We start from the raw sequence: 23,292 nt of genomic DNA, 5'->3' as shown, positions 1-23,292 counted from the left end.
AATTTACTGTTTGCCATTATCAGCGCTTCTCGAAGTGTCACTTATACTCTTACTGCATTACTTAAGGTCGCAAAGAATGCAGAAAATGCAACTACTTACACTTGCTTAATCCTCGCCCGCCTAGTTCGCTATCCACGCACATATAGAGCAAGTCGTAATTGTTTATTCATTTTGTAATTTTTGGTGGCATTGTTTTTTGAATTCATTTTCTCGCGGAGAACTGTCTATCCGCTCAAGCGCTAATAACTGTTGTCGGCACACTATTATTAGTAAATATCCTGTGCTTTCAAATAAAGAGGGAGCAAAAAGCGCTAATAACTGTTGTCGGCACACTTTTATTAGTTAATATCCTGTGCTTTCAAATAAAGAGGGAGCATTGTTGCAGTAAAGATTTTCTTCAAACCATTTTAATGTTTTCCAAGAGTCTTCTAATCTCTCCATTAGTCCATTCCTTGTCGTGGAAGGCGAGGCATTCTCCTTCCGAGTTAATCAAGACAATTTAATGAATGGCCTTTAAACCTGGTTCCTAGTAGAACAAGCCTAATATAATTCAAAAACGGTCCTAATTTGAACGTCTATTTCTGGTTTTTACGTATCGTGTTGTTCAGGCCATCAACGATTTATAGCACTTTATTTACAGTCCAACGAGTTCCGCACATAAAATTTGAATGCTATAAGAGTGACAATGTGGCACTGCAATGAATTTAAACCCCCCTAAGGCAGAGGCCACATAACCATTATCTGAGCAGGCTTAGACCAGTGTGCAGTTTGTTCATGCTCTCCCATCGCATTTATGAGAAGTCTGAGCCGTCGTTATCCTCAGACGTCGCACACTCTCTCAGCGGCTCGAAGCAGTCGGCGTCGTCTCTTTCATCGAACTGGATTGGACATTCCGTTGAAAAGGTTTGGATAGTCTTCGTCAAGAGATAACAATCTGAAATAATTTCATATATATTAGGTAATATGTGATACTAGAATATAATATTAAAAATGATTTACTGAATGTTTTGGAGCCCTCCAGGCAGGCCATTATGACCCATCAGGTTCTGCGCTCTTTACGTGCATGCTTTTTTTCCAGCCAATCTGTTACTTTTAGCTAACAGTAAACAATGGATCGTATCTACTTGCCTAGCACTCTTCGTGTTTGGAATTTTATTGTTTCATTAACGATGATTCCAGCAGAAGCGCAGCATATATGTCCTTGCACTATCATATATGGTCCTTATGCAAACTGATTTCGCAATTCCTTCCTGATTGGCGCGGTTTCGATTGAACCAAGTGCTTTCTCGTAGTCAATACACTCAGTTTCGCTCGATTACATATCTCAAGCATTTTTCTACCAGATCGTTGAAAGTATGGGTATCACAACGAGTAGAGCGCGTTTACACTAACCTGCCTGACTCTTCTACTGGTTGAAGTTTAAAGGTGCCTTGATTCGCTCGACACAACGAGGTTTAGGTGAGCTGCTAAAACAGCAGCAACATATCAGGCTCATAAGTACGGAACAAAAATTATCTGCTTCTTCTCCTGCTCCCTCCCCCCCCCCCCCCCCTTCACACACACAAATGAAACGAAGAACTGCTCCAAAATTTGCGCTAGGCAGGTTTTAGAATGAATCAGAACTCAATGCTTCGTGGTATAGTTCAACAATGGTGTGACGAAAGAAGCCTTATATTGCCGCGATCTGGTCTATGTTTATTTTTATAGCGAACAGATACCGCTAAGTGGTCCAAACACTTTTCTTGCAATGCATTGAAATTCATAGGTAATTCCGCGGAGACTTCATTGTTCACGGTCGTTGTCGCCTGAGCGACTTCATCAGACGTTTTGCAACCCGCCTACTTTGATCTGGAACGCTCTCAAGCACATGAGCGTGCTTCCATATTGCCAATTTGCATTTCATGTTTTTTTTTGTTAATTCTATGCTACCACACAATTCAGCACTGCCGTAAGCAGCGGCCCTTTTTACGTTCTATGACCTACGAGGAAGGCTTCTGCTTTCGCTGCCGCCTTATTGTTCAGCTCTTTCTTAGCAAAATTTTAAAAGACCGTTCATTTCAGTACTACGAAAGGATGTATATTTTTCCTACAGCATTTTTGCCGCTAAAGAGACATCTGGTGGGCATGCTGCAAGCCGACGACAGGACCTTTCCCGACAACGGAGTCTGCCAGACACACACTCCTGGGGCCTTTCTCACAGCATTCTGACTCCCAACTTACAGAGAATGGCCCCACAGCAATGATAGAGCCTTGTTTCACCTTTTTTAGCGTCCGGCAAGACAAATATTTTAATGGCGAGCATGTTTATATTGTACTCCAGGTATTTGCATGGACGTCGCATAAAATAAACTAAGCTTTCGCGACAGACTGGGATGGCGTCAAGACTTTTATGAATGCTTTCACGCGCGCCAACAATAAAAGAGAGAGCTTTTGTATCTCATCAAGCCAAAGTTCGAACCCCTTAACGACCCTGCTCTCGTTCTGTGAAATATATCAAAATGGCTGTTTCGCATGTCGGTTATGACGTGAGATCAGAGACTCCGGTGAACTTCGTAATCCGAGGCATCAATGAGTATATCTTTACGGGTCCTCTAGGCGGGCTGATTCAAACCATGGTGGTGTCTATCAAAGAAGCAGCTACCATTTAAAAGTCCTTGGCTTCCCAGATCTATAAGATCGACAGCTCGAAGTCTTCTGTTCAAATAATCACGAGGACACAGCTAGTGAGCGAGAGGAGAGGCGAAGTCATATCTTCCAGGTTCTTTATGATGAGCTGCGACTGCTACTGCAGTCGTCACAATAGACCCAGATGCCGACAATTACGGTTATCACCGGGAAAGAAATCTAGTGTACGATTATCTATTATCGTCGTTTACTCCTGCTAAGGCCGCCGAAGAGTCCCTCGGTGCCGCCCGTCCGTTATTCCTCTAAAGTAACCACGGCACACTTCCATTCAACCTGGGCCATAAAGGCTGATTAACACGACGGATTGTATCGCTGGAGCCCGCGAGCAGAGGAGCACGAAGTGACCCGACGTCCCAGGCTGCGCTCGTTCGCGGACGACGCAGCCCTCGCAAGCCAAAACCTGTCGTTCGTGTTTTCCTTGTCAAAATATTGCGTTGCCTGCTATTTACATTTTCAGATTTACATTTTCTACGTGGACAACAATGGCATTTTCGTTAATTTTTTAGTATAGTGGGGCGCTTTTGTAGTGTCAACAATAGGATGCGTTGATGCTCTCGCCTTCCTAGCCACCGCGAGTGCATTTAGAAGGCTATTCCATCCCACAATAATTATCCTGGTTACTTCGCTTCCGTGGCCCGGATATACGGTTACCACTTGTCATAAGTAGACATATTCGGCTACCACATGTAGTACAACGTTACATATTGTAAACATGTGTCCCTTCCCAAGGCTGTTCGACATTCATTTATCCTTAGCTTGTCGATTTTTAGGCCTATCGCTTTTCCTGACTAGATTTACAATAATAATTTCCGATTCATCCTCGTAGCTGCCTAAAAGACAATGTCATCAACGAATCGTAAATTACTGAGGCATTCTCTATGAATCTTTATTTCTAGGTGCTTCCATTTCAAGTTCCTAAACAGGTCCTCTAAGGAATTTCTTCAGAGTAATGGAAATGTAGTGGCGAGTATACGTGGAGTTAGGGACATGCAATGTCGTACAAAAAAAGGAAATGCAGAACAATGAAAATAGGTGCGACAGAGTAGCAGCAGGCAATGGTCCAGTGTGCAACATGCGAACCGTCTTCAAATAGCTCTCTCATTATCGCTTTAACGGCGAACGCTTACTCACGCACATCCTTTCGTCACGGGTTTCTAGACGACTGCTTGGCATTAAAGAGATAATCGCTCCCAGGTAGTGATTACAATCCCAACAGGCAAGCTGCTGTCTTCCATTGCGGTCACAGATTCTTCTTGTCTTGGAGAATTTTCCCGAGATGCCAGAACAAAGCGCAAATTTCCAGTATGAAGATATAAATTTCAGAGAATCCAGTTGTGCAACACGAGAGCTAAACTAGGAAGGAATTCACTGTTGGCTTCTTTAAAAGAGCCGACAAGAAGAGAAGCTAACTTTGAAATTAATGCTTCGTGCTCTCTTTGACTGTTTTCATCCCATATGTTAATCGGAGAAAACCTCCGGTTGATACTGCAACGCCGAAGACAGTGCCTGAGGAAGCGGAAATGAAACAGCATATAATGTTCAATGCCGGAGAGATATTTAATTCTTTGCGAAAGACGCTTCGCGGTGACGGCCTTGTCGCCCACTTCTTCCGACGCTTTAAACATAGCTGCATTCAAGCAGGCGGTAGCCTTGAGGCAATACCAGTATACGAAAGCACTATGTGATTCCCTTGATAATATTAAAACTGTAAAAAACGGTCGCTACTGTCTTGCATCTTGCCCAACTGCGTTTCTGAAAGCAGCCCGACCACGCATGCTACAAGTTATACACAACGTCTGCATTCATGGCGTTCAAGCACGGCGGCCCTGTTGTCATTGAATGTTGGCCATCTACAGGTAAGGGCGACCGAAATGTTCGCAAGGGATAATAATCGTAAGCGTAGTGCTACTTGGGTGCCATCTCGCAGTATCTGCCCGCCGCCGGCGTGGCTCGTTTCGATGTACTAAATATATCAGAACAGGAAATATGTACCAACTGAATGCACAATATTGTATCACTGAGTATATAAGTGCTTCGATCGAGCGGCTGCTGTATGAATGCCGTGGTTTCTGCAGTCGTTGCAGCCATTACGTGTGTAAAGAACCTTGTCACATTAGCACCCTAGTGTGTTTCTTTTTACCCATGTTCATACGCTAAAGGGCGTTCAGCCACAACTATAGTATGACTCTTTCGAGAGCTTTCACCGCATGTCGTGCTCCGTTCCTTAAGTTCGTGTTGGTAATCTGGTGGTCAAGAGTAAACTGGTGTCTGGTCGAATAACTGAGGGTGCATCACACGTCTGGAGAGATCATGACTCGCGGACCCGTTCTGCGCAAGGCGAGGCCTTCCAACCCAAACATTAAGGCGAACCAAATCGAAATTTATAAAGGCTGAAATTATTTGCTTTCTGTCGACTCTAACTTCAGGCAACAGATATCATCGACTTTAAACAAATGACCTGCAGGTGTACTCTTGTTTCTAGTTGACAAACAGGCGTACAGAGCTCGCAGAGAATAGGTAATAGTTTACAGGTCAACTTGCCTAATCGAAACAGTCATTAGATATTCCGTGAAGTGTTGCTCAAACTCCGTGTAAATTCAGAAAATGTAATTTTTATCTTGCGCGATCACGAAAATGTGCGCGCATGTAAGAATTACGTAGCCTGGTTAATATATAGGTTTTCCCTGTGTTTCGGCTTCGCATCCTATATGACAAAACAGCTGTAATAAGGAGCCATTTTGATATGCTCTAATATACCTGTACTGCCAGCAGTCACAAATTCTTTTGCTTTGCCTTCGTCGCCAGCTCTTGATGAACGGGAAGATTGCGATCCCTCAGCCTTGCTGTCCTGAATATTGCCGCGAAACCTTCAAAACTGTATTTGTTGTTTTTTGACAGCCGCCGGCATACAGGCTTATCACTCTGATTCTGGACCGCGTATCAGTTCCGTAATCTTTGTTTGTTAATGCTAGATGTCGCGAGTCACACGTTTATCTGTTTTGTAGTTTTGTTGTAGCGCAAGATGCACCGAGATCTGTCTCGAAGGTTCCGGCCACTCGGGTGTCTTTCCACAATGTTCCAGCCCGTGCTGGTAGCTGTTTGCGACGTTATCTAGGTTGTTCTGCGCAGCCTTTAAATTGAGCGTTGACGAGTGTGACAAGCATTCTTTGTCTGACGACCGACAAGCACGTTTGTTGCTATCGCCGCCGCCGAGTTGCTTAGTTCTTTTGCGGGCGCAAGTCAGCCCAAATAAAGAGTTTCTTTAGTGCAATCATCGACCTTTCATTTGTGTCGTCGCCCTCGTCACCCCTACGTGACATCTGGTGGAGGTGCTGCCCTAGATCCTTCAAGCGAAGACCTCAGCCTTATTCCTGTCACCCTGGAAGTGAAGGGCAACCTACAGGTCACCGAGCCAGCCGCCGACTCCAAGGCCTACAACCCGAACACGGTCTGCTGCCTGACCCCATTCGATCTCGGAAGGCATCGACGCTGACAAGGGCCCAGCCTACAGCACCGTTTGCTTTTGTCCAGCCCCGTGAGCCCCCCTGCTTCCATGGACGACCGGATGAAGATGGGGGAGACTGGATAGACCGTTTCGATCGTGTGGCAGAATTCAACGGCTGGAACGACGCCGCGAAACTTAGGCAAGTCTACCTTGTTCTTCAAGGACATGCCCGAGTTTGGTTCGAAAGTCATGAGGCAACTATGAAGGTTTGGGAGACTTTCAAGGAAGCGTTTCTGACTGCCTTTTCAAGCGTCGCCCGAAAGGAAAGAGCTCAGGCCCTCCTTCAGTTAAGACTTCAACTTCCTAACGAGCCTGTCCTGGCGTACGTTGAGGAGATGAAGCGCCTCTATCGCCGCGCCGACCTTAATATGACCGAAGGTGAGCGAGTGAAACTTTTATTGTGAGGAGTTAAAGAGTCGCTCTTTACGGGTCTTGAGCGAAATCCGTCAAGAACTGTGGCGGAATTTTAAACGCAGGCGTCTACTATCGAAAAGACTTTGGCTACCCGGATGCGCCACTACGAGCGACCGCTTCAGCAGGACTACTAAACCCGATTCCGCTCCCAATCCTGCCCTTTCAACAAATTGGGATTGATCTCCTCGGCCCCTTTCCATCTTCGTCTATAGATAACAAGTGGATCATCGAGGCCACTCACTACCTCACCGTTTACGCCGAAGCAAGAGCACTACCAAATAATACCGCGGCAGAAGTCGCCAAATTTTTTGTCGAACAAATTCTCTTACTACACGGCGCCCAAGAAGTGCTCATCAAGGACAGGGGAACGGCGTTTATGGCAGAGTTGACGCAAGCCATCCTGGAATAGTCACACAAGCTATCGACGAACAACTGCGTACCATCCCCAGACCAATGGCCTTAGGGAGCGCCTGAACAAAACGATCGCGGACATGATCGCTATGTACGTCGACGCTGAACGCAAGACATGGGACGCCATCTTGCCGTACGTGATCTTCGCGTATAACACAGCAGTCCAGGAGACGACCAGAGCGACCCCGTTTAAGCTTGTGTACGGCAGGGAGCCCACGACGACGCTCGACGCAATGCTGCCGCACGTAACCAGCGAAGACAACCTTGACGTCGCCGCCTACCTGCAGCGTGCCTAGGAAGCCCGACGACTCGCACGGCTGCGTATTATAGACCAACAGCGCACCGGCAGCCGACGATACAATTTACGACGACGCCACGCAGAGTACAATCCAGGATACTAAGTGTGGGTTTGGACACCAATTCGCCGTCATGGATTAAGTGAAAAGTTGTTGCGTCGATACTTTGGGCCGTACAAATTCCTTCGCCGCGTCGGACCACTGGACTATAAAGTCATTCCCGACGGAACGTCAGCATCACAACGGCGAAGCGCACGCCCAGAAATTGTACATATTGTACGACTGAAGCCATATTACGTGTGTTAAAGAATCTGTGGTGGTTAAACTTTGCAGTGTTTAAGTTTCTTTGTTTTGGAACATCAAGGCGATGTTTTTTTTAAGGGGGGAGTAATGCCGCGAAACCTAAAAGCAGTATTTGTTGTTTTTAATAGCCGCCGGTATACAGGCTTATCACTCTGATCCTGGACCGCGTATCAGTTCCTTAATCTTTGTTTGTTAATGCTCGATGTCTCGAGTCACACCTTTATCTGTTTCGTAGTTTTGTTGTAGCGCAAGATGCACCGAGATCTGTCTCGAAGGTTCCGGCCACTCGGGTGTCTTTCCACAATGTTCCAGCCCGTGCTGGTAGCTGTTTGCGACGTTATCTAGGTTGTTCTGCGCAGCCTTTAAATTGAGCGTTGACGAGTGTGACAAGCATTCTTTGTCTGACGACCGACAAGCACGTTTGTTGCTATCGCCGCCGCCGAGTTACTTAGTTCTTTTGCGGGCGCAAGTCAGCCCAATAAAGAGTTTCTTCAGTGCAATCATCGACTCTTCATTTGTGTCGTCGGCCTTGTCACCCCGACGTGACAATATACTCTAAATGTACCTGACCTCTTTTAATTCGAACAGACAAATCTTCCCTCCGTAACTTACGGAAACATACCTAAAGGTAAACTGATGTTTGTGGTGGGTAGTTCCACGAAAGATTGTACAAGAATTGGGCTCTGAGAGCGTCCGTGGTGCATCGCTGTTATAGTAAAGAAGTTGGATACTGTCATTCTGGCCAATATTGCATATAATTTGTGTCATATTTGAAAATTAAATAGCGCCTTTTTTTGCAAACTTACCGTTTCCATTCACAGTTCTGGATACCAGAATAAAGCAGGACTTGTAATTAGCAAAGAACAGCTCGTAGGAAATCTTCTCTTAGGTCACCATGGAAAAGAAATATTTTTTGTCACAGCAAAGATCACGTTTGCAAAGCTTAGTTTAACAGGTAAGTATTGTAAGTTAAAGAATACGTCACAGTATCGCTCTATGCATATAAATAGTCCAGTTTAGAAAATTCAGGAACATTATCTGAGGTAATGGTAGACGTACTCTAGCTATACTATTGCTTGCGCCGAGCCTGTTTTAAAGAGAGTCTGAACTAACCCTCAGAGGCAAAAATGTGCTGCACTTTTTTGACACGAACGGAACCTACAAGGCGAATACTGCTCATATCCGTTTATAAAATGTACAAAATTTGGATGTCGATGCAACGGTTCACTTCAAACAATGCTGAAAAACTATGAACATGGATCGTCTAAGGCTAATTGCCCCAATTTGGCACTGCTCCTGCTTCTGGGCTCCTCGTGGTATTTGTTTGTAACCTTAATTTTTGAACAGACTTCATAGCTTGGCAAGACACACTAGAATTGTGGAGGAGCCTTAGTGGTAAGACAAAGTTATTGAATTGTTTTAACTCATATTGAATTTCCCAGAATTACAGTGGTTTTTCTCGAGCATACCTGGCATTCTGAAAATATGAAGTCAGCGATAGAAAGATTTAGTCACACTAGCAATATAGATTGTACAAGAAGTGAATCTCACCTGAAGAGCCACTGTCTTCTTCCTGAAATACTATTACATTATCTACCCCTGAGTTGTTAGTTCGTGATGTCGTTAGATAGTAAAAGCTGGGACCATGCCTGTTGTAGTAGAGAAATAGATCGAAACATTAAATAAAAATCGCATCACATCTTCTGGAAATATCGGTCACACGCAGTAGCAGATAGAAAAGAGGCGGACGTATTACATGCCTAATTCGTTCTTTCAACTTTAGGATAGTAACTTCGAGCGCGTTATATTGTTACGTGGAAACTCGAAGTATTTACAGTAAAGTTAGAACTGGCACAGCAGTGAGCAGCAAGAATATGAAACCTGTCTCACTTCTTCTTCACCTTGTCCCTTCCGCGCGGCAAGAGGGCACACTTCGTCGTCGTCATCGCGTAGCATGTCCCCCGGCGGTGTAAGCGTCGTCCCGGCGCTAAACTGGTAAAGAAGGCGTAAATTTGTATGGCTTCAGGCGCGAAACATGGACAATTTCAGTAGTGGGGCGATAGGAGGAGGACGCGGGCACAAGAAGGGTACGTTCATACGTCACATCAGTGACTTGGCGCACCACCCGATAAGGACCACTGCAGGGGGACTGAAGTTTCTCTGAGAGATCAATGCGGCATGCAGGAGACCACAAAAGAACCAAGGACCCAGAGTCATAGGTTACGTAGTGATGTCGCCTATCGTAGGCAGACTTCTGAGAAGTCTGAGAGGCGAGGAGCCGACTACGGGCAACTTGGCGCGCTTCAGTGGCTTGCGCTTGAAGAGTCGTGACGAGGTGAGAAGGAACGAGAGTGGTCATCGTAGATAGATGAGAGCGGAAGGTGGGACCTCTGTGGCTGGAACGAACGAATTCGGCAATGACGGGCGATATGGCCGACGCAGGAGCAAGTAAAACAAATAGGTCGGTTATCGGATGCGCGTCATTCGTCTGGATTACGTCGACGCGGGGCAGCATAGGCAGGTCGGCCAGAGTAAAGGTTGCGAACGTCGGGGTTATAAGCAAACCGGCCAGGATAAGCTGTGCGAACGTCGGTGTCTTAAGGATGTCGACCAGGATAAACTGCGCGAATGTCGGCGACAGGAGGCGGGCTGACAGTAGCAACGGAGTTGAGACCCAAGGTGGCGAGCTCTTGGCGGACAACGGCCTGAATTAGGGGAACGACCGGGTGGTGACCGTCGGTGAAATGTGGTGGCAAGGTAGCGGGAGCGATGGCCTTGAGTTTGCGGCGGACGATACGGGTTACATTTTGGGTCGAAGTTAGATGGTGTTGGAATGGCAAATTTTGACACGAAGAAGTTGGAGCAGTATTTGGAAGGCGGGGCAAATGAATGGGCTATGTTGCGACTTTTGGCGTCTTCAAAACGGCGGCATTCTTTGATGATGGCGTAGTAATATGCGCGGAGCTGTATTCAACGTCATTGCTACATAAGAGCTTTCAACGCCTTTGGAGTAGCTTTGCTTATGAGATTGTTATGTATAGATTACATAAAATCTTGATATTCACATGAAATTAGCATACGAGCATAAACATAATGCAACAGTCATATTTTTGTTTTCAAATAAACATTTTCAATATGACAAAAGAAGCAAAACGCTAAGGCGCACTCTTACGTTGTCTGAAAAAATTAGAAGGGTTCAACGCTGCTGAACCAAATATTGGTTGGTTGGATTTGTGGGGTTTAACGTCCCAAAGCAACTCAGGCTATGAGAGACGCCGTAGTGGAGGACTCCGGAAATTTCGACCACCTGGGGTTCTTTAACGTGCGCTGACATTGCACAGCACACGGAACCAAATATTGAATGACAGCATTAGCTGCGGGTAAGAGAGAGTTCTTCATCTTCTCTTTTTCTTCTTCCCAAGCCCACACATAAAGCACTGCTTTAACCAAGCCGTATGAACGTGCACTAGTGGCATATAGGGGTAGCTTGAATGCCAGAGTCCTAGCAGGCTGATTCTGAAATAACCGTCCCAGGTGAAATGAGAGACCCAAGTTGGCAGCTCCTGCCAGCCCACACTCTGTGTCACGTGGGGTGTGACGTCACAGTGTCACGTGGGTAAGACATGGCTACTGACTGCGCTACGCTGAAGGCTCGAAACCTAGAGTAGTATTGCTTTCGCAATGAAACATGTAAAAACCTAACGTCTCAGCAATTCTGCAATCGCGCAACAGGAAGTGACGTATATAAAAGCAACCTGACAGAAAGTCTTACACACACACACACACACACACACACACACACACACACACACACACACACACACACACACACACACACACACACACACACACACACACACACACACACACACACACACACACACACACACACACACACACACACACACACACACACACACACACACACACACACACACACACACACACACACACACACACACACACACACACACACACACACACACACACACACACACACACACACACACACACACATAATTTTATTACTATTAATCAATACCGGGTACATACATACATAATTTTATTACCATTCATCAATACAGAGTACATTCTCGTGCCCGCAGAAGCGCAGGAGCGCTTGTAGGCGGGCCACGGCAGTCAACGGGCGCGTGCTCCACTCCAAAATAAGCAATAATAAACTAAAGGTACATCTACATGGCAAAAACATTTTCACGTAGCATGCTGTGTAGAATGACCAAACAACCATTTTTGTGCTTCTCGCTTAACTTGAGCTAGAGAAGTTAACTGTACAATTTTATTTGGTAATCAATTGAATGAATAAGAAACGGAATAGGCACGACTCCTTTTTCCATAATTAGTGTACACCCTTGGTTGTGTAAAACGTTCATTTCTGTGCGACACTCTAGGTATATCCTGAGGGAGTTTGAATTTATTAAAAAAAAATGTTTCCTGTGATAAGTACTAAAGAACAAAGATGTGATAGAGAGATTTCTGCATAATTAGTTTAGAACTCTCATCTAAGTTCTCTGAGACAGCCCCATAAATAGTGTTGTTTGCGATTTGGTAGAGCCGTTTATTGACCTGAAAAATTCTTAAATTCGAACAAGAGCCACACACTGTGACACCATACCGTAATACAGATTCACCCAAAGCTCTAAAAACCACGCCAAATTCACGCCTTAGGTACCGAAAGTCTCAATCGGTCACATGTCGTTTTGTTCACGACTCTGGCCTAAATGGTGAGTTCCTCTTGATCTATATTGCAAATTTCAAACGGAGCCTTTTGTCCTTTTGCTTTTGTTACAATAGGTAAGCCCACAGTGGCTTACCTATTGTACGGCAAGGACAAGGTTTGCCTAAGTATTATGCGTATCATGTTCTCATTTTTATTTGTCGATATCCTCCTAAGCATGACAGAGTCGTACAGGATCAAGCTGGCGACATTGTCGGAAAAGAATCCTTGAGGATTGTCAGTACACGCATCAAAGGAAAGAAATCTAGAACTAATTTAGATAAACCACAGCAGCCAGCACAGGGGCTGGCACCACACACTTGAAAGGCCCCTGCTTCGAACGTGCAGATATACGCAGCGTTATCTTCATATCATCGACAGCAGTATTATAAATGAACACCAGCTGTTTTATGTACGTGGCACCAACAAAAATGAGAAAATACGGAACACCAGTGGTCAGATCAGGTTGAACAACTACCAATGTTTTGGGATTGCGAATGATGTTAATATTTAATGTCGTGCTCTCGGTAACTCCTGAGTGAGTAACTACTGAGTGCTGGTTAACTGTTGAGACATATCTTAAAACATTGCTACACAAATCATGCATGATTGTGTTTCGCACGAATAATGACAAAAAAATCGAATGTTAAACAGTAATTGGGATGCAGCGCACCATATCTGACAGAAATGGTTCAGGTGAGAATGCCCAGATAGATAACCTTCAATAAAACAAACCAAGATATTTTACACGAGATGCATAAACCCGCGGTACACAAGCAGGAAATGCCGTCAGGTTTATGCAATATGTATAAACGGTGAAGAGTCCGTTTTCTGAACGAGTTAGAGAAGCATATAATTTGAGTTTTGCATGCAATAATGTTCATACGATTGCTTGCAAACCCGTCCATAATGGTTGGTGATGAAGTGATCATGCTTGCGACTTGTAGAGCTGTTGCTTTGAGCAGGATGAAAGTTTTAGTACAACGTTAGTTGGACTGAACCCACATGCTCAATTTTATTATTATCCTCTTTTCCGGTATAGATATTCGTTTCAGGTAGACGGTGAGTTTCAGCTCCTCATCGATTGGGACGGTCCTGTTTTGTTTGCTCTCCAGACTCGAACCAGTTCCGATTTCTCGGTACAGCATGCAAGCTCTTTTTCTCGGAGGTATGGCTATAAACAGGAGACCGCTTCCTGCCGTTTTTCTTCCTTCTCCACGAAAGGACCACTGTTCGTCCAGACTGTTATGTAGTCGGTGTACACGACGTGCCTGATTGCGTTCGACCTTCCCTAGTTTTTGAGCTAGGACTATCATAACTATATTGAAGAGGATGGTGAGATGACTGACAATTGGGGTGTTCCATTTTTCGGGCGCGTGGATTTCGTTCAGTCGATGGTCTCCGATGCAGCTGGTGGCGGTTCTTTCAGACAAGAAGGCTTTGACGTATTCGTGGATTCTGCGTCCGCAGTCGCTGTCTAGCCCTGTAAGGATCGCTTCATGGCTGCCGTTATTGAATGCCCCCTTGACGTCCAAGGCCATTATTACACCTTCCCTCGCTCCGGGTAGGCTGCGGAGGACACCTTTTATTGGGAGGAGTACGCCCTGCGACGAGCGTTTTGCTCTGAAGCCGAACAAGGTGTAGGGTACACTAGCCACATGGCACTAAATAGACACAGACCCAGCGAGACAAACAGCACGGGCGAGACAAACAGGACGGAGGCCGTCCTGTTTGTCTGGTTGTCTACGCGTCTGTTTAGCGTTATGTGTCAAGTGAACTGTACCCAACATGCCCAAGCTTCCGTTTTAATATGGGGTACATGGTCGTTATTTCCATGTTATGTTGCAGTCTTAGCTTCGCCACCCACTCGTAAGACTTGCAAAGACAAAACGTGAGCGACATACTCCTGATATTTTCAATTTCGAGCTTTTTGCAATATTTAGCATTTAAATTTGGCGTGTTTTTAACTTACGGGAACCATCTCCGCGTCCAATCATTTGTTAAATAAGCTTGCAAAGTCTTGTATGAGGTAGTCATTGAGATTCTGGGTCAGGGAGTTGTCGATACTGCCCGCTCCTGCTGCACCACTTCTGGACACGTTTCTTATGGCCACGTATACTTCTTCCAAAATTATAGAGGGGCCGTAACTCTCGTTCTCGGCTCCACGATACGTTCCTTGGTATCGAGAGGGGTTGTGATCCCAGAAAACTTTCACTCATAATTTCTCTATGAGGTCGGTGCCCAATTTCTCGAAGTAGTGGATGAATCTGTGGATGGCTTTACTGTTTTCTGATTTGATTTTGGTCGTATCGATTAGTGCTTTTATGAGACTCTGACCGTGCGTCTTAAGCGAGTCGATGGGTTTTTCCCTATCTTGATTCGCGAGTTCTATCGCGTATTCCACAGCTTTTTACGTACCTTCTGCTCTCTTTAGTTTTAGCTTACTGTTGTGTTTTTTTCTTCCGTCATTATTTTGTGAGACTGCGTCTGGGGCTTCTGATAGTGGGAAAATGTGCCCTACATTGGGCGTTGTTGTTCGCCTGACACTTTTTCTGCAATTGTCTCGCCTTTCTCTCAGCATTTTGCTCCATTATTCCAGTAGTTGGGAACACAATTTTTACAAGCCCCGCGAACCGGGTTCCAGTTCGTGAGTTTTACATGTCCAGTCTGGCGCGTTATCCTGTCCTGTGCTATTCGCACGCGAAGCATAACGCGATCGCTGCCTAGGCTTTCTATCGTGTTTTCCCACTTGACTCCCTGGTCTTCCTTACGAATGTGAGGTCCGGGAAAGTGTCCATGCTCACATTATTTCCGATTCTTGTGAGGGCTGCGGAATCTGTGATAACATTGTAGCCGATATATTCGGCCTGTTAGCTAATCTTCTTCTCTTGATATCTTGTTCCTGGCATTCTCAACTCCTGGCGACTGCATTGAAATCTCCTACGATGATGAGTGTATTTTTTTGCCCGCGGCTTCTGCGCTCCGTGGAGGAGTTCGAAGAATTTAATTTTCCTTTTCTTTAGCAGGCTGTACACGTTTAGTACGGACGTGCTTCCTCTCTCACGCCTTTTAGGAACGATTTCTACTAGCGAATGCCGCATGTCGATAAGAGCCATTCATTTAATAATAATAATAAGTTTAATAATAATAACTTTTTTATTCGGACATGAAACATGTACACAGAACATGCCCACGGGAAGAGGCAAAAGAAAGAAGCTGATGGCATTCTTCCTGACGAGGCCTCACCCCGGGTCACACATCAATGGCAGAAGGATGGACAAGGTCAAGGTAAGTTTCACCAAGAAAAACAAAACGAAACAAAACATAACCAATGAAAACAAAAATCTCATAGATAATATTTGGCATTATAAGAAATTATATAAGAACCATGGCATCGTAAACAAGGTAAGTACATCAGTAACGCTACAATTCGCGACACAAAATGTGAACAAAATAATACACGACAAGCACTACAAGTCACATAGATTTGGTGCATTCCTAAGAAGTGGAAAAAAGCAACTTCATTTTCTTTTTAAATTGAAAAATAGTTTTACTGTTTATAGCATCATCAATTATTGAAGGATAGGCATTGCATACTATACTAATTTGGGTATCTGTATGTTGGGTGCCGTAGTTAGTCCGGGCGCGAGTGGAAACAAGAGAGGTAACACGCAGACTGTAGCCGGTATTTCTGTTCAGATATGTATTTCTAAATGATGTGATGTCTTGCTTAATTTTATGAAAGATATGTACAGCAACAGAATACTTATGGCGCACAGGGAATGGAAGAATATGTAGGGCGTGAAATAAGTGGTCGCCGTTTGAAGGGTTTGTGGAACAAGCGCGTAAAGCTCTTTTTTGCAAAGAAAATAGTCTGTCAGAACAAGTTTTGTTGCAAGTCCCCCAGATTAGATTACAGTACACCAGTTGAGAATGAATTAGGGCAAAGTACAACTGTTTTTTTATCTGCAAGGGCAACAGGTGTCTGATGCGATTGATCACACCAATTGATCGAGCTACCTGCAGGCGAACATAATTTACATGGTCTCCCCAGCCTAGGTCACTGCGGAAAAATACGCCCAGGAATTTACAGGAGGTTGTAGATTCAATCAGGGTATCGTTAAACCGGAGTTGAATGGGATAATCTATAGGCTTATTTTTCATTCATTCATCCTTCATCTCATATCCTACTGATGCCCCGAGGAAATAAATATCGACTAAAAAAAACATACGCAGCAAAGATCCCTGGATCTGACGCCAGGCGGGGTCAGTTTCGTATATACCCGAATTGTCCATGACCAGACATGACGTCATGACCAAATGTGACTTGATGCTGGCGTCCCATCTGGCCATGACGTCAAGTCAAGGCAGATGACGTCGCTATCTGATGAGGCTATAGAGAGTCATCTCTCATTACCATTATCACTGCGACTATCAATAACTACTACAAATTATTATCACCGGTCACTATCAACCATTAACTAAAGTTATTCACTTACAGCTTTAGAGGTAAGTGGTGGCAGCGGTCTCCATGGCAACCACGTTCGCATAGCACCAGATAAGGAGAATTAAGATAAGTTTCTCACGTGCCCGGCGTGGCTAAGTCAGGATGAATGTTAGCTATACCATGGCGGAAGTGTGTGACAGAATGATGGCCGACAGTCTGAGACATTAAAGGCGATTGCCTTAAAACAAGTCTTCTTGGCGCGATAGCGATCAAGCCCTCCATCACAGAATAGTCGGTAATGGCGTTGTGTTTGTAACGCGAAATTCAGAAGTAAGAAACCAATAACAGTTTCGCGGAGACACGCGGAGTCGATTACGTTTCCTACGCAGAGCAAAGCGAACACGCAACCGTTCCACAGAACAGCATTGTTTCTCTCCGAATAAAGTGAACCTAATGTCTGCATTGCGTTTTGATCGTCAGCTATTGTTTAGCTACTTCACTAGAAATAAATTGATTATAAAAGTAATAATTTCAGTTCAGTTCAGTCGTTCAGTCGTGTCCGACTCTTCGTGAACATATGGACCATATCACACCACGCTTTCCGGTCTCTCACTATCTTCCTAACATCACATAACTTCATCTGCATTGCCTCGAGGATGCCATGTAATCATCGCGTAATTTAGTAATAATTTAGCGAGTAGAAAAGAACATTTCAGCTTCTTTTACCTGCGATTCGGCGTTCACTGGAAAATTCCTTCGACCATACGGCGCTGCCGCAAGGATGGTGCGAGAACCACCTGATTCAAAGGCTTATACATCCATCCATATTCTTCAAAGCACTGAGGTTTAAACGTTAGCGCGTTGAACTCTTAAATGCGAAGGTTAAACGTCCACCACTTAGTTTGCCCATGCACAAATGAGCCCTTTAGGCCACGGAGAGTTGATCCGATAACGGCCTGGTTATACAAAGAAGTTTATGACCATACACCTTTCCGTAAAATTTTTGAAGAACTGTAGAAGGTACACGTATCTCGTCTAATTAATTCTCCCAGAAGGCAACAAATAATTTCTAAAGAGACTTGCAGTGTGCATACTATTTACCATGTATATACTGTATTGTAAATACTGTTCTAATAGAAATTGCAACTACACTTTTACACACTGGCGAAGTTAGCCAAGACGATAAGCACAAACATATCATGCTGCAGGTCTGCAGCAACGTGCTGCACCACCATTCGCGAAAATGGCTTTCTTCCAATCAGCTGTCTGTTGCGTGCAGCAGCTAAAAGTTAGTTTTTTTTTGCTTTCCAGTGCGGGAGACACCAGACTATATACCACAGTGCCGCGCGCATCATCTGCTCTAGAGTGTACCAAAAGTCTGAGCTTTGACAAATCCAGCTTTTTTTAGGAATTGACAAAATGAACCTGTCTAGTTGGGTGGGACGACGAAAACTAACTCATTAAACTTGCCACCCAGGCGGTACATGCATAACAATCAGTACGAAGATAAGAAGGAATCTCCCTTCAACCAATGGTTCGGCAATAAACCGTGCGGTCGCTTATTTAGTTAGTTGTCGCTATAAAAACCAAACTGTCATCTATTAGTGAGAAAATAGTGAGGACCTCAGGAGGTGAGGAAGTTAAGTTTAGAGCAGTGAGTAATCTAGGTATTTAGCTCGTTTAAGAGGCACAAATGGTCTTCTACCATATCGAGGTGGGAGAACCGAGGTGGGAGAACATCACAATGGGCTGAAGTTAAGGATTGTCAAAATTGGGAGTATGGGGCTTGCCAGATGGTACTAAAGTTCGACGTGTTTTAGCCTAACCTGTCTGAAAACTTACAATATGCCAAATAATCGACAGTTCCCGATTAGAAAAAAAGCGAGCGCTCTATTTCTAGACGAAATATGCGTCTTTTCATACAGTTTGAACTCCTTCGCTTTGTAACACCGGACAACCACTCCACAATCACGTCTCCTTACGATTCCTCCAAAACATGCTTGTCGCAAGAAAGATCGGGGAGCTACTTCATTCCCGCTCCCTTCGCTTTACATCCGTGGCAGCTATTCACGAAATTTTGCTTTCTCCTTTTGTGCGTTCAGATACTATGAGGTGCACGTAAGCTGCACCTTTAAGGATATGACAATTAGAGTAGGCTACTACCTCACATATAAAGACCCGCTTCAACCAAGCCATATGAACTTGCCTGCAGGACCCAGGTGTAACGTGAAATGACATATCCTGGCAGGCTGATCCTGATATCTTCCTCCTTATGAATGGAGAGGCCTGAGTCGGTAGCTCCTGACAACGGTAACATAAAGGAACCTTTACGGCCAGTCAGTGCGCGCCCACGGCAAATCCCAGCGACCGCCTGTCAGAACCTTACTCGTGATTTTATTGCGAAAGCAATACTATTTTAGGTTTCGAGCCTCAAGCGTAGCGTGGCCGTTTGCCACATCTTACCCACGTGACGCTGTGACGTCACACCCCAAGTGACAGTAGGGTGAGCGCTGGGCTACCAATTCAAGCGGTCGGAAGGAGCTGCCAACCTAGGTCTCTCGTTTCACATGGGACGGTTATGTCAGAATCAGCCTGCTAGGACCCTGGCATTCAAGTTACCCCTATAGGTCACTAAGGCACGTTCATACGGTTTGGTTAAAGCGGGGCTTTATATGTGGGCTGATAAAGAAGAAAAAAAGAAGGCTAAGAACGCTCGCGCTTACCCGAAGCTAATGCTTTCGCTCAATATTTGATTCAGCAGCGTTGTTTTTTTTTTCGCTCACAAAGTGACCTTTAAAACCATCGCGTTAGAAATAATTTGCATGCTAGCACACAATCACTCAGTTAAAAACTGACTCACCACAAGTGGAATACCGAAGCAATCAGATGTGAGATTTACTGGCTCCTAACCGCTTCAGTATTATTTCGCTGCACTTGTAAAAATGATAGCTTCACCCTCTTTATCATCAATCTCTTGCCTGAACCAGAACTGATTCTTTCATTCTTGCATTCTTTCTATTTTGCGGGCATTTGCATTTTTTGACTTAACTTATTGGCAAATGTGACAGCCACGAGCCCCTTTGTAAGTTTTCATGTGCTTGCATGTAATTCTGTGCGCGCTTCACTTCGCTTCTTGTTTTTGCACATCGGCAGTCGTTGTTTTTGCGATCGCACAGCGTCCACTATAACACCAGCATATCGTTGTCATCTATATTTTATCAGGGAAACTAATAGCGCATAGTCGCTAGCGGTGACTGCAGATATCATGTAGCTTTGATGCATCCTTTCCGTCTAGCAGGTAGGTTGAAGCACCTCGGATACTACGCCAATTTGACCAGAATTAAATACCTTAATTTTAGGAAAACGTAGCGCAAAGAAGACAAGGACAAAAAAAGAAGGAAACACACACGAGCGCTTGAGTGTTTTTTTGTCCTTGTCTTCTTTGCGCTACGTTTTCCTAAAATACGAATGCACCAACTCGCTCAATTTAGCATTCTTGTGAAATACCTTAAGTTTTGCCTAAATGAAATCGCGGCCACGTGTGCACGAAAGCAAATATTGGAAAACCCCGGAAACTGCTACAAAATAAGAAACCAATAAAACATGCCATCTGAATAAAACAACGAGGTCTAGTCATTAGCTAGATCTACCATATTTTTCCTCTATGGCCGGGAATTGTCCTCAAGATAGCTCGTCAGAGCAGCCACTCTCTTTAAGGAGACCCTCGTGTGCACAACTGCAGTAAAGAAAAGAAAATTTATAGATTTATTTTATCGCACAGCATTCGTGGCATTTTTACGCACTGGTTTTATCATAAAACGTTTTCTCGTCAGCTTCAGATCAGAGGAAAGCTAAGAAACCTTCATTCCGTACGTTTCCTGAGGACGCAAATTTCAGCATCGTTTCCTGAACAGGTAGAATTTGATCCCTTATTTGGGTAAATGTATTTTAAGTGCGCTAGAGTAGGCCACGATTATAAAGATGTACCCGAAATAAATGCCCATTTAAAAGAAATAAGAAATATTTATTATTACAAAATATAATAGCAGGAATATTTTGAATGGCATCAAAATCCTAATTCTTTCTTCATGAATCCTTTATTCAACAGAACGGCTATGAGTTCTAGTATTTGCGCACAAAATACGCATGTCTAGTTAGCAATGTCCGCATGCCTCTTGTTCGCAGTCGGCTGGCGCTATAATGCTCTGTGAATGTATATTCGTAAGTTCGCGCCACCTGTCCTTTTTCTAATTGGTTGTTCTCTTCGAAAATGAATCTCGAATATAAGATTGATTTGTTGATTGATAAGTTTAGCTATATGATGACGTGTCATATTTAGTCGCCCATCGAGTACCTTTGCTGTGTTCTACGTAGCCGTTTACGACGCGTTGTATCGTAGCAGACATGACTATTGCAGCTACAAGAAAGTGGGAGACAGAGTACTTGGCAATACGTTCGCTAATGACAAGAAACATCATTCTAAATTGCTAAAACCGGTGACTCTGAGCAGAAGGCACGCAGAGAGGGATTATTACTGTTCAAGAGTGATATTCCAATAAGCCCCATAAAAATAATCGCCTGGTTTTAAAACTACACCAAGGACAACTCTGTTCATTAACTGATTTTCGTAAATCAACCCTATGCCTCCTTTGAGAGTGTTTATTTTTGTGTCTGTTAGTTAGAAGAAAGGGGTATAAAAGAGTGCTTATATAGTTGTTGATTTGATGTAATGTTATCGCGCAAGGACAAAACATACTTCACAATGACTGTTTTCAATGAAGTAGCGATATAGCTTATTCTATGGAATAAGAAATTTACAGGCCGTCTTGTCACAGCAGATTTCGTGCGAATGCTCCCATGTGTGGTGAAAACTTTCTTTTTTTAATCATTCCTGCTTATACACGATACAGTTTTAGGGGAGCGAGCTTCTTTGTTAAAAAAAGAAATTGATAACTCGGCACTCTATGAAATCGTATTGAGTGCAGCAAGGTAGGCGGTATCCAAGCTCAGTCCTCAATTGCACTTACCGGAAATAATACCATAGAAGTCCAGCATGGCAATCCAGGGCAGTGCACCTGTACTTTAATTTGGTTACAAGGAAATAAATCTACGTGAAATTCGCTGTCGTTGGGCTATAAGAAAGTAGTTGGTGGATGGCCCTTACTTAATCTAATTCATTATAGAATGTCTTCTCAGTTCGTCATTAAAAGTGACTCATCTCATATATTGCCTCAAGGGAAATAGAACCGAGCCGGCCAAAGCTATCTGATGTTTGCATGGGTCCTGAGGACTATGGTTGTTACTGTTTAGGAAGCACAGTAAAATGCGGAACTAGCCTTTTGCTATTTGCCAATCGTAAAAAGGCTTCAGCTGACTCTTCAGACTTTTACATTTTCGAACCCCTACTAGTTATTGGTTAGCACTCAACTAGGAAACCGCCGGTGTTCCGAAACATCAACTAATATTAGTTTTTATCAAATAATTAGTGGCCAACAAGTCGTTTTACTATGCCAGTTTCTGACGAGTTACAGCACTCTGTCAAACCCTAGACAACAGCACAGAAAAAGAAAGAAGGGTGTCTAAATGAAATCTTGTTTCCGTTTAGGTAAAGAATATTAGAAATCGTTTGTGGCTCTTGATTTTTAGGTAATTGGGTAAACGTTAGTTTTGGCCAGGAATCTCATTACAACGCAAAGAAATAGGATTCTTTTTACACTTTGTCAATAGGTTCTGCGGTACTCACCAGTTACTATTGTTTGCATAGTCAACGACTGCCTGGAAAGGAGGCCTCTCGCCAAACATTTCCATCGTTACGCACCGCCAGATTTCTAAGTCTAAATTCAAAAATGGCTCGAAAATATTATTTTCTATGCCATATTTTACCAGTGGCTGGACAGTCAGCAGCTGAAAGGAAAAAGTAGCGAATTTAATTTAAATGAAGCCGTTCAAGGACCAGCGAATGCATGAGCAAGGTGAAAAATATTACAGGGAAAGACAAAATGCAGTCATCGATATGCTCCTGCTTAGAAGTGTAAGAAGCGCATTACTGGGGTTAAAATACCAGTTTAAAAATGATACCAAATAGTGGATCTTATTTCATTTGTATTTTTACTTTAGTCTTATATTTATTTACTAAAAAGTAATGAAGAGATTACAACTTCAGGTATATTTCTTTAGGCTGGACTGCCGATTCTAACAAACTTTCTACTCTAGTGAATTTCCATCGTTTGTACAAAATTTGTAGATACTTAAGACGAGTACATCTGTCCATTTATATGAATGACATCCCAAAAACTGTAGAGATAACGGTGGGTTGCAAAAGTGGAGTGGTTGTGCTGTTCAGGGACAGTAAAGTCAGGCGACGCAGCACTGGACACTTGTAGAGAATAGTGACAGTAAGGGTGAGCCTCTCGGAGAAACCCAGCCTATTATGATCAATCGAATATAAAACTTATTACAAAAGTCTGCGCTTATAGGTTTAGTTTTGTACTTCGCT

The 23,292-nt window shown here is 43.9% G+C and overlaps 1 protein-coding gene across 1 annotated transcript; it reads right to left on the bottom strand.

Moving 5' to 3' along the window:
- Positions 1-346: 346 nt before the first annotated feature.
- On the bottom strand, positions 347-22,696 carry LOC146208710 (uncharacterized). The gene is made up of 5 exons (XM_084595932.1): positions 22,540-22,696; positions 9,505-9,606; positions 9,166-9,263; positions 8,421-8,498; positions 347-934 (listed from the first exon to the last, which is right to left on the bottom strand). Exons 1-5 carry the CDS (start codon positions 22,602-22,604, stop codon positions 792-794), a joined length of 486 nt encoding a protein of 161 aa, XP_084452058.1. The 5' UTR covers positions 22,605-22,696; the 3' UTR covers positions 347-791.
- Between the last annotated feature and the right edge of the window lie 596 nt (positions 22,697-23,292).

The sequence above is a fragment of the Amblyomma maculatum genome, chromosome 1 (assembly GCF_055883805.1).
Source record: "Amblyomma maculatum isolate TAMU_Amacu chromosome 1, ASM5588380v1, whole genome shotgun sequence".
NCBI classification, from domain to species: Eukaryota; Metazoa; Arthropoda; class Arachnida; order Ixodida; family Ixodidae; genus Amblyomma; species Amblyomma maculatum.
The sequence above is the reverse complement of the archived record's forward strand: the minus strand, read 5'-3'. Positions and strand labels throughout refer to the sequence as shown.